The sequence below is a fragment of the Homalodisca vitripennis genome, chromosome 3 (genome assembly GCF_021130785.1).
Source record: "Homalodisca vitripennis isolate AUS2020 chromosome 3, UT_GWSS_2.1, whole genome shotgun sequence".
Classification (NCBI taxonomy): Eukaryota; Metazoa; Arthropoda; class Insecta; order Hemiptera; family Cicadellidae; genus Homalodisca; species Homalodisca vitripennis.
The window spans coordinates 96,032,905-96,051,258 of NC_060209.1; the positions used below are offsets into that span (position 1 = coordinate 96,032,905).

The window sequence follows — 18,354 nt, forward strand, 5'->3', positions numbered from 1 at the left end:
TAAACTCCAGCCTTAAATGTGCATGAACCTTCATTTCTACATAGGTAAGATCATTTTGGTGATGGTGCATGTCCTTAAATAGGATTTTCTGAGTGTTTCAAAAGCCTATTACTCAGAAGGATATATTAACAAATTGAGGTCTAGAGTTAAAATTGCATGAACCTTCATTTCTATGTAGATAATGGAGTTTCGATGGTGATGCATGTTTAGTGATGGACTCATTGATCTGGCGACATTTCTCTTGTGTCTGTCTGTCTATCTGCAGGATATCTTGAGAACAAAATGATCAATAAATTTGAAATTTTATATGAATCTTTAGTAAAACTTGTTACACTGCATGTGATCAAGCATACTTCTACTTTGCAATGGATCATAAAAATACTCACTATTAATTGTAATTAAATTTTGTTTACACTATAATAATATTTGGATGGAATAGTAACATTAAAAAGGAAAATAAATTTAAAACAAGATTGAAATTTACTTACAGGCACTGTAGGCAGGCCCATACTCAGACTGGTTTTTTTTAGGACAATTTTACAGGGGCAGGGCCCTTAGGGAGTCCGGATCAGCCTTGGCACACCTGTACCGGGAGCGGATAGCTGGACATGATGGGGCCCGGCAGAATTTTTGTCTCGGGGGCATGCCAAAGCCGAATACAGACAGCCCTTGCTGTAGGAATACATCTACTAGACAAATTGAAGAATCACACTGGATGCAAAATATAGAAAATAACTTGTAATTACAACAAATAACATACAAAATGAACAATCATTAGTTACTTTGTTGTGTTCAACAGAACAGCAAGATTTGTTGCACAATATCTTGTGAACAAACTGAACTATAGACTTACAATATTTTGTGTGAAGCTACATTTCTATATAGGTAACATCAATTTGATTTTTGTGCATGTCACTCCATGGAATTTGTTTAAAACTCAGTGAATATTTCTACACTATGGGTAACCATAACAGCAATGAGGAAATCACAGAATACATAACCTTGCAAGCGAGTTAAAATATATCTATAACATTTCAACATGTGACATAATAAAACATGTACCTTGCATACAATTTTGCATACAACTCAGCAAAGCGTGTTACGTGACACATGGTGTAGCATACTCCTAGTTATTATTATTATTAAGAAATTGAAAATGCTTTTGTTATAAATATAAGTACCTGTCATTAAGAGGTATATTTTACATAAGATAGTACATTTATTTATTTTTCTTTCGATTCAAATTATGTTTGCTTATATCACAGTACATTTTTAATTTTTAAAACAGGCATGCACCAACAGCAGTCATATTGCTTGGTTGGTTTTAGGGATAACAAAAACACATCATGTATAGCTATCAAAAAGCGTAGAAGAACATTAGTTTGAGGTTTTAGGTTTTTTCAGCAATATTGAACATCATTAGACATGACTTTGAGGTAGACTGCACTGCTGAAAAGAGTATGCGTAGATAATGTGACTGCTTATGCTTTCTTTAAGCAAACAACTATTGGGTGACATTTTAAGATTTATCCTTCTAAATTTTATTCCCTTAGTCCCCCTTTTAAATAAGTAATGATATGAACAACCTAAATTTCCTGTTCTTTAAAGCTAAGTACATATTTCTCAAAATATTTTAACCCTTAATATGAAGAAGGTATAAAATATATGAGTTCTATCTAGCTATACTTTACCAGATTTAGGTTTACAATAGAAACTAACAGATAAGATTTGCTGGAGATACCATAAATGACAAAATCTTTACCCCACTATTCCCATTTACCAGGAAATATTCTCTTCTTCGTTAATAAATAAATATTCTTTATTGCCATTACAACAATATTGTTAGTAGCAATGTTGGACACTTGAAATTTTGAATGTTTTATAATAGTTAATAATAGTATTATAATGTAAAAGTAACAAAATAAAGTTTCATGTAGCAATATAGCCTACAGAAGTTTAAATTAATTGTTAATAGATTTAATAAATCTAGCAAAAATAAATCTTAAATAAAAAGCTATAAATTAATTAAAAATACGAGTAAATTGAATTTCAATTTGATTTTTTGAAATAGTCTGTAGATTCATCCACATCATGAAACACATTAGTGATTAAAAGCAATTTAATTTAGATTCAATCAGTCGAGAATTTTGTTAATTCTTAATGCTTTCCGCAAAACATTAAAAAGACATCCTCCAGAATAAGAGAACATATTTTGAAACAGGCTCATTCTATGCTGATGTGGCCTAACATGTCCATTAAATCTAGTATTATATGAATGCACATTTCTGACTGTTGTCAGTGTACATTTATAACAAGAAAATATAATCGTTTTTAAAATGTACAAAGAAGGCATAGTTAGAATTCCAAAATGTTTAATGACATCTCCACGTGATTCATAATTTCTAAGATTGGATATTAACCTCAAAGTCTTTTTTTGTTTAATAAAAAATCTTTTTTATTCTCTTGCTGCACATTTATCCCATACCATATAGGTTAATAGGTATGAGAAAGTCATTCCATGATATGCAATTAATACAATTTTTTTAGGACATATTTGATAGATGTATGTTACGAGACACCTTGGAACATAAGTGATTAATATGTTCATTCGATGTCAGTTCCTTATTCAGGAATATTTCCAAGAATTGAATTTGACTTCACTCATAATTTAAAATTACTGTTGGTCCTATGTCATCAGTAGGACGACTACAGAAAGTAATATAGTTAGATTTTAATAGATTTACTTTCAAACCATTGTCATCAAAATATTGTGCACAGGAATTGACATCCTCAAACATCTCAATTTCCAAATCAGGGTTATTTTTTGAACTTGTGCAAAAAGTATCTGCATCTGTATTAATTTACTGAATTTGACAGTTGGTTCAAAATTATTTATATATATTAAAAACAAAAAAGGACCAAGTAGGATCCTAAGGAATGCCAAACTTTATTTCCAAATAATTAGATAATGACCCGGATATCTACTTGTTGTTTATTTCTTTTTTGGAAAACATTCAAGCCATCCATGTGGCATTCCTCTTATTCCATAATAAAATAATTTTGTGATCCACACAGTCAAAGGTTTTTGAAAGGTCCAGAAAGACCCCAACTGCAGAATTAATGTCTTTTAAGACATCAGCAATAGCATCTAGAAGTTTTACTACTGCACCAGTAGTAGAGATACCTTCACTAAATACTAATTGATTTTTGAGAGTATGTTTCTTCATTAAGATAGTTGTTCAATAATATATAAAAAAAACCTTTTCATAAAGTTTGCTGAATACAGGTAATATAGAAACAGGTATATTAGTTTGTTGTAACATTTGGGTCTTCTTTTTTAAATTCAGATACAATTCTAGCATACTTAAGCAAATCTGAAAAAACTCCTGTTCCAAATGAAGAATTAATTAATTCTGACAAAGGATTAGTAATATTAGATGAACACTGATTAACCAACCACATAGGAATCCCCTGAAAATCTTAAGAGGTTTTTGAGTTGCATGTATATTTAAAATAAGCCAATTCGTTTAGAGTGACAGGTGACAACACCATGGATGATAAAGGGAAAACAAAATGTTAAAATGTTTCTTAATCAGGTCTCATTGAAAAAATTAGAAAAGAAACTGTTAAAAGCATTTGCAATGTCTGTGAACTTTGTGGCCACTTCTCCATTTATTTAAACTTTTAGAGGTTTTTTTAACTGGTTTATTTTTAAAAGAATTTATAATACTCCATGCCATCTTCAATATATTGTCTGTTGCATACAGTTTTTATTAACATTGTAGGACAATTTTGCTGCTCGAATGACACATCTGTATTATCCTTCTATAATTTTTGTAATAACGCTTTACTTCAAAACTATTTCAAAGCATAACATTTATATATATAACTTTCAAATTCTTTCGCGAAACTAAAATCCCTTTTGTTACGCACAAGTTTTTATAGAAGTTTAATTTTTTTGTAACAACAGGGCAACAAACATTTAAGTGGTTTACTAAACATTCAATAAATAATCTATATTTTTAGTCATTTGTGTAATCTAAGAAATTCCACTTTTGGTATTGAAGACAACCAGTGAAATGAACAAGATTTTGTTAACTCAGTTGCCTAACAGTTTTAACTTCTGGATGGTCTTCTTTCATACCCCACTCATTCTGATGAGTGAAAGTGAATTAGTCTTATGCATTTCATCATGGTCTGAAATACATAAGACTAATTTGTACAACAAGTTTCTTAATAACAGATATAACTTCTATACAATCCATAGGTATTGAGTAAAATCCAGACTCAATGTAAGTTTGTTGAAGCATAGAAGCATAGATGAATAATGGATTGTATTTAAGCTGGAACTTTCACATGCCAAATCAGTTTTGAGGCATTAATTTTCAAAATGACTATGAATATGACTATACCTGAATATGCAGGTGTCTACTGTTAAATTCATCTACATTAAGTAAACTCTAATGCATAAATTTTTGATTTAAAAAAGTATAAACTTTGTGTAAAATGTGATTACTCTCCTCAAAGTTACATGACAAGTAATCGTTGCTAGTTAAACATACTTTTAACATATTTTAACATACCGTTGCTTCATCATACTTTAAAGAAGCTTGTACAGTGAATGAACACAAAAATAATGAAAAAAGAATACAAAGAATAAAAAGAATCATTAGTAGGCTTACAAATCAAGAGTAAAGAACTTGAATAGAACAAATTTACAATCCTTAAACTATGGTATTTTAGTGTAACGATTCTAAGAATTAAGAGTATCCTTGAATGACTCATCATTGTGTGGTTCCAGATTCAACTTCTTTGCCCACAAACACAAAGGAGGAACAACATAAACCTTAAAATATTCTTACATTAGTTTTGATTTTGAGTTGGCAAAAAAATAACAAGGGTGATATTTACATATTTTATTAAGTTGAAATAAACAATAAAATAAATCTATTGTTTACATATAACTATAAATCATTATTGTCTGATAGTGACTTGGTTTAATTAAACAAAAATCACTTTAGATTTGACAAAGACGGGATGTATGGTAATTTCAGGTATCAGCAGCAAATTCCAGACAGGTTTTGAGTATGTTCAGTAGTAGGGGTAGCCACCAAAGTAGCCTCCATAACCTCCTAATCCATAACCTGGAAATCCCCAGCCTGAAACACAGTTTTATTTCAAACAATGTATCATGTTTAGTTAATGAAACAGAGTCCTCACATGTCAACATTATGGTTAGTAGCAATAATAGCCTTCAATAGAGGCTTGTTAACCTTCAAATCTATACTCTCAGTGTGAGTCACAGTATTATGTCAAAGAAGGGGTTGCTAGACGAATTCAGCAGAAGTTAAACCTATTTTCCATATTCCATAACCTCTAAATCCATAACATGGATATCCCAAAACTAGAACACAGAGATACGTCAAATAAGGGAAAACAGTAAATGACTGCAACAGATCAGACATTTTACCAAAATGTGCAGTAGTCACCAAACCATCCTCTGCAGCCTCCAAATCCAGTACCTGTATACCTATACCAGGATATATTGGAGTATTATATTGGTTTAATGCAGAGAGAGCCAGTTGGAAGCCTCTTGAGCAATGAATTAATTACATTACCTGAAAACCTCACACTAAAATACAGATTTCTTATTCAAATTATATAATAATTTCTTACATACTGATCCTTCAAAATCATCAATATTTGAGATGCTCGCTTAAAGAAGTTGAGAGGAACGACCAAACTCCCTTTTCCCTATTTTTCAGAAAATATAATTGATTAATAATAACAAAGAATAGAAACCAGCATACAGAAATAAGCTGGTGTTAAGTTGGTTAGTGAATTGAGGTTAACTGCCTGAGCTACACATGTGTGTTCTAGTAATCAGCTGTTTTAAGCTAAACAAAGATAATGTATGTTGAATAAATTCCATATATATATAATAAATATTTCTATACCTAAAACCATCATAGAAAAATCAAGAAACTGAGTTAAATAATATAGATTTACTGCACATACAAATGATAAAAATTAAATAATTTTACAATAATAATATTTATATCAATCACCAACATCCTATAGTTGGCAGAAAAAATGGAACTATACTTCAGACCATTCAACAGATATTAAATATTTACAATTAAGATGTAAATTTGGGTACTAAGTGAATATCCAACTTTATAAGCATACTACAAACTCTGTACCACCTATTACCAGCAGTATGGCATGTGTATGTATATTTACATCTGAGTTTATTTTAAATAAATAATATAAAAGATAAAAAATAATAGGCAGCTACTAATACAAACCTTGTATATAAATAAACAATTATTAAAACAACACTTTTCCAATATAATTTATTTTTTTGCAAACTTAAAAATTGTTTCAATTGCTCCAAGTGTCTTCAATAAATAGACAATGTTCATAAATTAGTGTATAAAATAGACTTCCCTATCCTTTAACCCTCGAACTGGCTATTAACATTATAATGTTGATCTAAATTGTTTTGCAATGGCGATGGACACTATAATTTCGATCTGACTCGCACATGTTTTTCACAGTTCATATAGTACATAAATCAACTCTACCGCCACTACTTATGTACCATTTCAAACAGAAACAATAGCTTATTTCAATGGTGAATTTTTTGCTGTGTGGCTCAGTGATGAAGTGATGTCATAAATCTTGCCAGAAATCTAAAAATCGTCTTTATCTAGTCATTTTGAAAATTAGTGATATATTATGTGTATGGTTTATAATGTTGGTTTATAGCTTGTTATAGCTTTTTAAGGCTATACAATGCTAACTTTTGGTATATTTTAAGATATAATTAGTGTAAAAATTATATTTTTTTGTTATTTTAAACAACAATTGTATCCATAGTAACAAATTTAGGTGGGTACCACCAATTTTAAAAGAAAATTGAAAATTTGTTATTAATTTATTTAGTGTTTTGTAGTACATATAATTTTCTAAACTTCGGTATATTTTTGAAACATTTAGTGTAAGAATTATATTTTTTTGTAAATTTTTGAAAATAGTTGTAACCATAGTAACAAATTTAGCCTTTCTTTTACCTATTTGTGGTTTTTTTACAATATTCTTCAATAGAACCTGGATACCATTATATATATTCTGAAACTGGATAAAATGAAGAATAAATTGGTTATCACAAATCCTAATATGTCTAATACTATCACACTTTACTAGAAGCACTACCAACACTTTTCAAAAAAAATAAAAGAAGTTGTGGTCTTTTTCTAGCTTTTATTATGGTTTATCGTTTAAATATAATTGACAAAGTAAAAAGTTACAAAAAACTAAATAATAGCATTTTATTAATCATATTTTTAAAATGGGAAATTTCCAATAATTATACAACAAAAAATAAGGCCATAAAAGCATAGAACTGTTCTTAAAGGGCAACACTCCAGAACATTTTAATATAGCCGGCTCTTTAAATACTAATTAAATATTTATATTACTTATATAAAATTATAAACCAACTTCAAACACATTCAAAATGGCCATCAACACATGTTCATAGAATAGTACCAGGTTGTGAGATAATAGACACCAATCACAAAATTCTGTATCAGGTAATTGGACCATAGTCAAATATATGATGACTCAAATTTGAAGAGTGGAGAATCCCTTTTTTGAGAGGTAGGTGTAGGAGATAATGATTTAGTTTATTTATTTATAATTATCAATTTACTTAATCTGAAATGGTATTCATCAGAGCCAATCAAACTGTTATTATAAATAGGTGTAATTTTATTCCACACTGTTACAATAAACAAATAGCAGTGCAAAAGTTCTTATATTTGTATTTTGATTCTTAGTCTTCATGATTAATTTGAAAAAAATATTTGCCTTATTTGAACACCCAGCATAAAAGAACTTAAAAAGAAGAACTTATTATAATATGATTATTATCATTAATTGATAGTAATTGTTACACCTATAATCAATTACTTTATAATTAGATGAAACTTTACTGATAGTTTAATTTGAGATTTTTTATTGAAGCTCTCCTGTTAAAAAAGTATGACACATGTTAAAGGCATGAAATATACACATCTGACATTTATTTATAACATTATTGATTTTTGTCAATTTATTATGAATTGCATAAAGGTAAAGTAATTCTCTTTGTGATTAAAATCGTAAAATCTTACCAACTACCTGAAATTATAATTTTAATGTGTTGAGCTACTCTCTCTCTCTTGCCACAATCTATATTACAAAAGCTAAATCAGACTCACGATTACGGTCAGACTCTATAATACTCTGATTCTAGTCAAGGAACCTGTTGATATTTCTTTCTCTCTTTATAAGCGCAAGTGTCAACAAATAGCATTTAAAACTCATGAGCCAAACTGGACGACACTCAGTTTTAACAAGTGCTTCTTCATTGTGCAAAAATCAGGAAATTGTGCCATAAATGTAGTTAATTACTTTTACTACAAAAGAGAACAAATAAGGGCTAAATGCAATAAAAACTAGTGTTACAAGAACATTGAGATGTTCAAGCAGAACGCAGGTCTAGTTTTTGGATATGACAAATTTAATATGGTTGTGTGCCGTATGTACGGGGAGAGAAGTGGAGTTAGACAGCTCTTAGACAATATACAAACCATTCCTGTACGGGTGGCCATATCCACCCCACCATCCTGGGTACGCTCCTGGTCCGTAGCCACCGTAGCCGAGTCCATAGCCTAGACCGTAACTACTTTCTGCCTTCAGATCTGTAGGAGCATCAGGTTTGGCAGCACCGTAGCACACCACCACCACAGCCAGCAGGCACACCTGCACACCTCACACTCTCAGACTCATGTGAATGGGCTTTATTGTATCTGTGTAAGATTACGGGGTCTGCTCACAGTTCTGCACACGAGTCAGTTAGAGCTAACCAAAAAATTATTATAGAGAGAATAAAAAAAATAAATGTAAATTTTTAAAAGACCTGATTTTTCCATGGTAAACACATAACAGAAATGTAATGCTACCACCATTAATGAATGCCTTTTTAGCAAATTCTTCTTCAGGTGTTGAGGAAATGATAAAAACAATATTTGTGTATAAGAACTTACATTAAAATGAAAAATATTAATCTCATCATGAGAAATAATAATAATAAGAATTAAACAAAAGTGAAAACTATATAAATTACTATTTTTAATTATATATTATTTTTGATTTATATTAACATGACCCACAAATATTCAGATTTGACAAAAGTAATGTTTATTAAAGAACGCTGTTGATGACAAGGCATTTTCATTTTTAACTTAAATTTTTTGACAAAAAAGATTTAAGTGACACGAAAAATACATGACATGAAGCATTATATCTGCAAATAAAATACAAAATACAGAAAGTCTGATAGATTCTATAAGTTATTCCGTAACCATGTGTCCTAGGCATTTTCTTACCAGAAAAGAGTATAATAGATTCACTATTTTAAACTGAAAACTTAAGTTTTGAAAATACATAACCATCGAATTTTAAAATGTTTGTTGTTACGTTCCACCCTTCTCCCCCCTCCCCTCATTTTTGGTCAACAGGCCATGCTTGCTGTGCTGCCAACCCACAACATGAGGTGTATGGTTACTGAGTATAAATTTTACATGCTTATTGAAATGTCATTATTTGGAATTGCAGTTATAAGGACCCCAATTCAACTTAAAAAAAAAAAATATTTTAGGGAACCAAATCATACTGAAAATGTCTATTTTGTAAATGATTTTGTGCAGTTTCATAAAATACTGATTGTATTATATCAGAAAACGTCCACAATATTATTTAGATAAAAAATATAATACAATTTTATAAATTAAAAATAAAATACTGTATTACGTATGTCAGGGTAGAGTGAACAGTTTAATTTTAAAGAGACATGTGTGATAAAATTGGAAATCATAGTGGGAAATAATACAAATAAATATAAAAGAATTCAACTTCAGTCAAAGTGGGATGAAAATTTTGATCAATAACACCCAGTACTAGTTTAATAGATAGCACCCTGTAGTAGTATGATTTTGTCATGATAATACTCGGAGTCTTCATATAGGGAGAGAGTGGGGTTGCTCACATGCGCGCACACATCGATATCTCGATGGGCGCCGATTGTACATTTTCGATAGCATTCAAAATTTAATCAAAACAACATATTGATGAAATATTATTTCGTAGCCTATGGCTTATTTCATCAGAGCAATGAAAATCAAATTATTATTGAGGATAATTTTAGGACTTTTAGTTTATTTGATTAAATTTGTTATTATTTATACAGGATTATTCAACACAAACATTATAAGGTTAAGTTTTTGCGTTCGGAAAAGTTTGCCAAATTGATGATTTTTAAGTTTTCTGATTTTTTCATATCGAATTTTCATAAGTAATTCGAATGATGAAGAATAATTTAGAAACATATTTGAAGGCCTGATAAATGTAGGTGATAGTACTCACAAGAAGAGGAGCGACGGATGCCATGTTATCTGCAGGACGAGCGATCGTTTGTCTGACTCCAGGAGCCGGCGACCGGACAGTATATAAGCGGAGACCCCGTGGGAAGGTCGAGTATGCCGTGATCCTGCCGTAGAGGCTTTACTCCCGATTCGTTCATCGTTGCTGCAATCTGCTCAGGAACCAAACTGACGTCACACTTCCTCAAATTTATCGATTTACTGTTTCGACCCGTTCAACATAATGATAAAGAATTTTTTGTGTAGATAAGGGCATAATAACAGTAATCGCATTTCGAAAATAGCTCATAATAACAGTGAAAATACTCTTTATTTTGGTGTAAAAATATTAAACACTGCAGAGTGTTCAAAACTAAGGGGACTCTGTTATTCACTGCTTAAGTATAATTAGAGGATGTGAACAAAGTATCACTAGTCTTTAAGATAGTAATAGACACGAAAGAGCTGGATTTAGGATACGGAGTTGTAAATAAATACAACAAAATTAACAATATCTTCCAGTATTATTTCTGACAAGTTACTTGCAGTTTTATAGCTTTCATGTTTCATTCATTCATGTTTCAAGGAACTATAAAATTTAATTTATAAAACAATAATAGAATGTGTGTCTATCTATGGATTAGAAGTATTGATACTAAGTAAGTGATAACAATATATTAATTATATAGAGATGGGGATGACTTTTGTTGAAGGAGCAGCGGGGTGTCCAAGCTTAAACATATAGGGGTGCTTATTGATGAAAATACAATACACACTATAAAAACCCCAATTACAAGATTAGGTCATCTACAGAGGATCATTAGTAGATGGACGATCACATGAGATGAACCTAGACGGGCGAAATGGCAATGGGCTTTAGATAGAAGAAGGCGTAGCAAACCAAGACGAACACTCCAAAATTTGAGAGGGTAGCCTATAGAAGTTACAAACCTTAGGCAGATTTGATCAGTAGAAACAATTAGCCGCAAAAGACGTGAGAAATGACTGCTGAGGTAGAAATGATCAGTGTAAGTACAGTGAACGCTGCACTTTTATTTCATTTCAAATATTGGCCATTCCATAATATTAGTCTATTGGTCTATAAAAATATAATATATATTTGAAACAATACATAGCAAGAGTTTGAGAAATCTAATTTTTAACCACTTTATTTTTCAATTAGCTAAAAAAAATGCTGTAACGTAATTAGAATATGTGTGATGACTATTACGTCGTTTCTCACTAACATCTGAGATACCTACATGCGCGAATTGACTAGTGGAATACATAGACCTACACACAGTTTCACTCTTCAACAACACGCGTTATCATCCTGTATGCAATTTAACCACAAGACGCATGCCTACTGTGAAAGTAAAACAAATTTTGCTTTGAAAACGACATTACTTACATCTAATAAGGTTCAAATAGGCTTTTACAGAACAAATCCTAAAATACGTTATCAATAAAGCATATCCCCGAGCCTGAGTTTAATCACACTGCAACACAGCGAACATCGGCTAAAGTTGTCCCCCCCGTGCCTCATAGTGATCAGAGAGCCAATTTGAGGTAAGAATTTAAGCATACAGCCTGTTTTTTTTTTTTTTTTTTTTTTTTTGCTTGAAATCAATTTGCAACATTATTTCTTAGGTAAAACCGATCTCTAGGTAATTTTGGCTGGGGTCGGAATTATGGGGTATCAAAAGGAAATATCAACCTTTAATTCTTTCTTAGCTCGATACACTTAAAGCCAACCAACCATCAGACCCAAAAGTAATAGTTATGTAATCACCAGATAACTAGGTAAAGAGAGAAAAAGCCACAAATTTCAGAGTCTATATGGTTAACTGAAGTATTATGTAATATTTATTTACGAATCTGGCGACTGGTTTTAAGTGTTTAAAGCTAAACATTCTTTTTGTGTTTTAGCCCTTTCGATGCTTTATGTAAATAAGCGTGTCTGACGATCAATTTTTGTCTCAAAGGAAAATTCCTCTAACGATTTCAAGAAAAATCAGGTTGTGCCTTTGCAGTGCAATTGGCTCTCTGAACACAATACTGACTAATGCCGCTGTTCTGAGCACTTTTATTTGTTGTTAGCACTTTATTCAGCATCACTGGAAGCTCGTTCGTTCCTCGGCTCGAGTCAATAAGCCATAACCATATTGGCTCCATTATGTGATCCTACCTCTTTCATTTCAGGGAGAGTAGGATAACACTTTATTCTTTACAGTCAGTGTGAAAACATAACATGCTACTGTGACCATATGACTACACTAAGCTGTTACGGGTTAATCAATTGAAGTACTAGATAGTTTGACCCTTTTCCCAGGAGGGTTCACTTCTAGTTCGTTTATACATTTCAGTTGAACCCACACTGGACACAGCAAAAACCGAAGAGTCACTTATGGATGTCCAGGAGCGGCACATCACAAACCACACATGTAGAGATTCTGTGGTGCAAGGGTAGTTCGATAGGTCTAGTTTCTTGCGGGAGATGACCGTTGGAGTTGGTGGGGTTCCCTAAGAGTCAAAGGCTCTTGCTAGCCTAGACATAAGGGCGTGCCATCACCTTCCTGCTTTGATTGGAGAGGCTGGTTGGTTCAGAGCTGGCTTCCACTTCTGCCGAGGGGACATAACCGAGATTAATGTCCTAAATTCTCTTCATGGATCTCGACAGGAGGCGGCCCATTACTCCCGAAACCTTACTTATCCAGAATAACCTGTCACTTCGGAAGCAGCGCAAATATCCTTTTAGGACTAGGTGCAATTTCTAAGCTTCTTGTCTTAAGAGAAAAAAAAAAAAAAAAATAGTTTAACCCTTATCAACACAGATAAAAGATTTGTGTAAAAAGATTACATACTGTTACGGGTTAATGAATTGATATAATAGCTAGTTTAATCCTTATCAGCACAGATAATCCAGTATAATGATCAAACTCTGTGTGAAACATCACATACTATTGTGGCAATATGGCTACACTAGGCTATTACGGGTTAGTACATCCCTATTCAATCATATACTATAAGATAAAGGACATTATCACTTTCCTCTTACTGTTGCTAACCTTTAAATATTGGGTTGGCGGTGTATTTTTCTCACAGTTTGTCCTTCTTTCCGATTCTTTTTAATTCCATCGAGTCCATTTCTCTGAGTAATCGTAGTTCTCCTTTTACGTCTACAAAATAACTTATTGTGCCACAGTCGACGAAATAAGTCGTCTTTCTCCTCCAATTTTCAAAATTTGACGTACCTCTTCCATTGTTATTGACTAGATTCGCTCACTCACTTTCTTGACCATAGTCATTTTATTCTGTCTGCTTCATAATCAACTAAACCTACGGTAATATCTCTTAACCCAACTTATCATATTTATATATTCATCATCACACCCAAACATATCAACCTATTATAGCTACATACCTAATCCATAGTTTATCTGCTACCATCCATCTCATTACTTCTCTTTTATTCTATACAGTTCCTTTGATATCCCCCTGAATTCTGAAAACCTCATCACAGGACACCATTCTCTTGTTAAAATCCTAGAAAGGACTAGATGTGTCCTCCTGCCCATCACAAAATCAACATCCTGAATGCTCTCTCAAACCGAAATGAGCATCCTTTTAAAGTCAATTCTCAAGACCAGTGAGAAATAAATGGTATAAGTGAGAAATACCCTGATTATACTAAATTCTTATACAAAAGCGGATGCAGGGACGCAACTGGCAGATGATAGGCCAGCCCTTTTAGAGAAAATTGGGAGTGTATTTTTTCATGATAATAACATTATTTTAAATTGGCTAATATACATTGTGAGCAATATATTGTAGATTTGTTAGCTCAGAAACTTGATAGCAGAATTTCAATGGATATTTAGGAGATAGCGTGACGTGTGCCGCCATTTATAGAAATAACTTTCCAGACCAGATTGTTACACTTTTTTGGAAATAGATCTAAGCATAGTGATTTTTTAAATTTTTTCTAAACGATATAATATTATAACTGCTAGTCACTAAAATTGTATAAATATATAAACTGGATTTAAATGAAGGCATATTTTAAAACTGGAATTTATAATTGAATTGATTTGACAATAGTACCTCGAAAGTGCGGGCAGTTTACTGCCATTCGCCATTTTAAAGGCTAAAATAATTTGTAATCAAATTGTGAGTCCCAGTCAAAAGCCGCACTATATCGCAGACTAAAACAAATAAGGAAAGTTACGATGATAGGTTTAAGTAATATATAATACAGGGTGCCACAATACCTCTTAGTACGTTATGTATAACCAGATTCTACGAAATATAAAATAGTAATGTAATATTCAGTAGCTATTATTCACTAGTTTATTTCTTGAGTACTTATATCTCAAGAATTATAAAAAAAATTTTATTTGTGAATATGCCTAGATCATATTACGAGTATTAAACATTATTATAGTTAACGTAAACCATCACAAAAACAATACCAAGCAGTAAAAATACTATATTTAATGTTTATTGTGAATTTAAATTTTCACGCTGAATATGATATGGAGTCCACAGACTCCCAGCCTTGTTGTGAAGGACAATGTCTCCATGTATACTACTATCATGTGATGTGATGGGTATTCTCCTTCCATTGTTGACTTGTTTGCCACTATGGAGACCATTGTTGCCAGCCTCTCATACGAGGTCCACTGGAGTTAGTCCTCGCCATTCTGTGGTTTTTCATAGGTATTTCGTTTAGTCCTGAATTATATTCCTGGCCGTTGTTCATTGAGACGAACAAAACAGTCTATCCGTCTATTGAACTAACAAATTGTTGTGTTTGCGAACACTTAACTTACAGCGTTTGTGACTGAAAGATTATCTCATCGTTTATTTTTATTACACAAAAATGGCTTAATTGTTCAAGGACACACATTCCTGTAAAATGTAAGCACAAATTTGACGTTATTTTCAGTTTTATAAACCTATGTAGCCTACAATAGTTAATCAAAAAGGTTATAAAAGTGCGGATGATAAATGATACAAACATTCAAATTGAATTAAAAAATAATTAAATAAGGCTTATAAGTTACAACGCTTTAATAATGAAAAAATATCATGAGGTAATCTGCTTCTTATAGCACAAACCTCTTCCTAATAGTTTAAAACGAAATAATAAAACGTTTACTTTATCACATAATTATTTTCTAAAACTGAAATTATAAAATTAGTAAATCTTTGGAGCATATTGTACAGTATTAATGTAAGCTCTGAGCATGAAAAAGTACTTTGAATTTAAATAATTATAAATATATTCCATCATAACAACACATTGAGAATATGAGACCGATCGCATAGCTCTCTCTTTATTATATGGACATAATAATTTTACTGACATTATTACAAATAGTTTGCTTGTAGTTATCAAAAATATATAATTTCCATTATTTTCTGTGATTACATTACAAAATAATTTACATTCTGAAAATAAACTATAATCTCTTGCTAATAGAAAGAAGATAGTAGTAGCCTAGGCTAGACTAATCTGCTTGCAGTGTAAACTGTAACAGAAAACTGTCCTCAACATTGGATCACTCAATATAACTGATTCTCACAGACAGTTAATTTTTAATGTTCATTTTCAAATAAGCAAAAGAAATAACAAATTTTGTTTATAGACTGATTAACAAAATCTTTGTATAAATGTAAATATGATTTACTATATGTCTAATGTTAATCATACGGAATCATACATTTCTATAATAATTGTTGATAAGGTTCATTGAGTCTCTTTTTTTTCAAAGAACATTTAAGAAAATATTACTATTAAGGTGAGTTGCTAGTAATTGTTCTCCTAAGCCTAATATAGACCATTGATTTTTAGATGTGCAGTTACTACATCCTATATTGTAAAGGTAATTTGGCAATCACCATTTAGGGAGAAGACATTTTTTAAGTGAATAACGAACTAAAAGACGGTTTGAAAATTTTAAGAGCATTTCATGAAGCCAAGGTCTAGTTTCAGTTTTAAATGTAATGACAGTTGTTACATTTGTAGACATCTTAGTAAAATAATTTGTTTTCACATAATTATTAAATATAAGTCTTTTTATTAAACGTGTAGATACTAAGGACGCTCTTTACTGCACTAATTATTACAATAAAGTAGGCCATGCTGTGCCAACTTGTGGCACATGGCAAGCACTTGATACGCATACCTAACCTATATTATAATTTTTTGACAAGGATAAATAAAAAAGTCGTTTGTTCAGAATATATGCATTAAACATCGGAACTTTTATATGAAATAAAACTAAATATGCGTAAAAACTACATTTGTTATTTCATAAAATTCCTCCTTTTTCCTCCTCCTCCTTCGTTTTAAACTCCACCTGTTAAATATATTAAGATTTAGTTGATTCTCTTGGTTTCAAAAAGTTCTAATAAACATTTAATATAAATTATTTTCTCTTGCTTATGAGTCTCTATAAAAACTCCGTTTATGGCGGGTTTGTTTGGTTTTATCACTTTCTTGTTGAATTTAATATCCCTAGGTTGTTTCTACTAGCAAGAATATGAGACTGTCCTCGTGAGATGATGTATCTTTGCATGTGCAGACATGAAGGGCAACATCCCTAAAGGCTTTTGGGATAATACTGCAACTTCTTTCCACCCGAATATGTCAAATTTGCTGACAGCATACGTTCCATATTTATACAAAGTATTCCAGTACATTTTTAAAGAATTTATATTGACCAGCCGTTTGATGTCTCTTTCAATGCAACACAACGCTCGTTCAGGCATTTATAATAGAACACTCGTGGCAATGGTCAGGTACGAGTAAAAAAAAAACTTCATCCATTCTGAAGGAGCATTGTTGTGGTAACTTTGGTACAGCAAAATATCTTAGGCTTGCCATTTCAAAATTTTGACCCAAAAATAAATACAGTTACTTGTTTGACTAAGAGAAACATATCTACCAAGTTTCAAGCCTCTAGCTCCTTTATCACAATCGAACAAGACCCTCCTCCTCCCAAGCAAGATCCTCCGAACAAGCAAGACTCGGAGAGCCCTCGGAGTCTCGGTCTTGCTCGGAGAGTCCTTTAGCAAGACTTACCGAACAGACGGGAAGACAGACTGCCCTTTGACAATTTGACCCTAAATCAGTAGGTCTTTGGACCATGATGAACTATTATACAATGTTACAGGTCCCTAGGGTCTATATAACAAGAGTTATCACAGTTGGGAAGGCTGACAGAAAGATGGACGGACTGTCCTTTGGTCATACACTAATTTTCTACAAATTTATAAATACACATTAAAAGATAAAATGGAAATTATTATGCTATCGAAGGGTTTAATAAAAAAGTAAAAGTCAAAATTCGATCTGTTGGACCGTTGTGGGAAGAAATGTCAGCAGTGTGATATCCAATACCAACCCATCCTTAGACTCAAGGCTTTGTTGAGTCAGAAAAACAATCTCCATCGCCTGATTTCAATAACGACTGGAATTATTGTCAATCGGTCGAGTAATTCAGCTGTTGGTTGTGACGTCACGTCCTTTCAGCGGATCGGAAACGACGTAAATAAATCTACTGACCGAATGTTCGAGCACGCTTCACTGGTTACATTAATGGAAGTGACGGCCGCACACTTGCTGGGAGTCCTTGGAGTGTCTCTCTCCTACTCGCTCCCGCCACCGCCACCACATCCACAGCGCCTAGGGGTGGGATAAATCTACTGACCGAATGTTCGAGCACGCTTCACTGGTTACATTAATGGAAGTGACGGCCGCACACTTGCTGGGAGTCCTTGGAGTGTCTCTCTCCTACTCGCTCCCGCCACCGCCACCACATCCACAGCGCCTAGGGGTGGGATAAATCTACTGACCGAATGTTCGAGCACGCTTCAC

The 18,354-nt window shown here is 32.3% G+C and overlaps 1 protein-coding gene across 1 annotated transcript; it reads right to left on the reverse strand.

The window, feature by feature from the left end:
* Positions 1 to 4,901: 4,901 nt before the first annotated feature.
* On the reverse strand, positions 4,902 to 10,594 carry LOC124358689 (shematrin-like protein 1). The gene is made up of 3 exons (XM_046810989.1): positions 10,474 to 10,594; positions 8,640 to 8,811; positions 4,902 to 5,159 (listed from the first exon to the last, which is right to left on the reverse strand). The coding sequence occupies exons 1-3, from the start codon at positions 10,495 to 10,497 to the stop codon at positions 5,092 to 5,094; spliced, it is 264 nt and encodes an 87-aa protein (XP_046666945.1). The 5' UTR covers positions 10,498 to 10,594; the 3' UTR covers positions 4,902 to 5,091.
* Positions 10,595 to 18,354: the final 7,760 nt, after the last annotated feature.

Bases quoted from the DNA above. Each gene is read 5' to 3' on its own strand.
- LOC124358689 (XM_046810989.1), bottom strand. From the start codon at position 10,497: ATGGCATCCGTCGCTCCTCTTCTT. The intron at 8,812-10,473 runs GTGAGTACTATC...TGAGGTGTGCAG, and splicing joins CATCCGTCGCTCCTCTTCTT to GTGTGCCTGCTGGCTGTGGT. The intron at 5,160-8,639 runs GTTTGTATATTG...ACTGTGTTTCAG, and splicing joins TGGCCACCCGTACAGGAATG to GCTGGGGATTTCCAGGTTAT.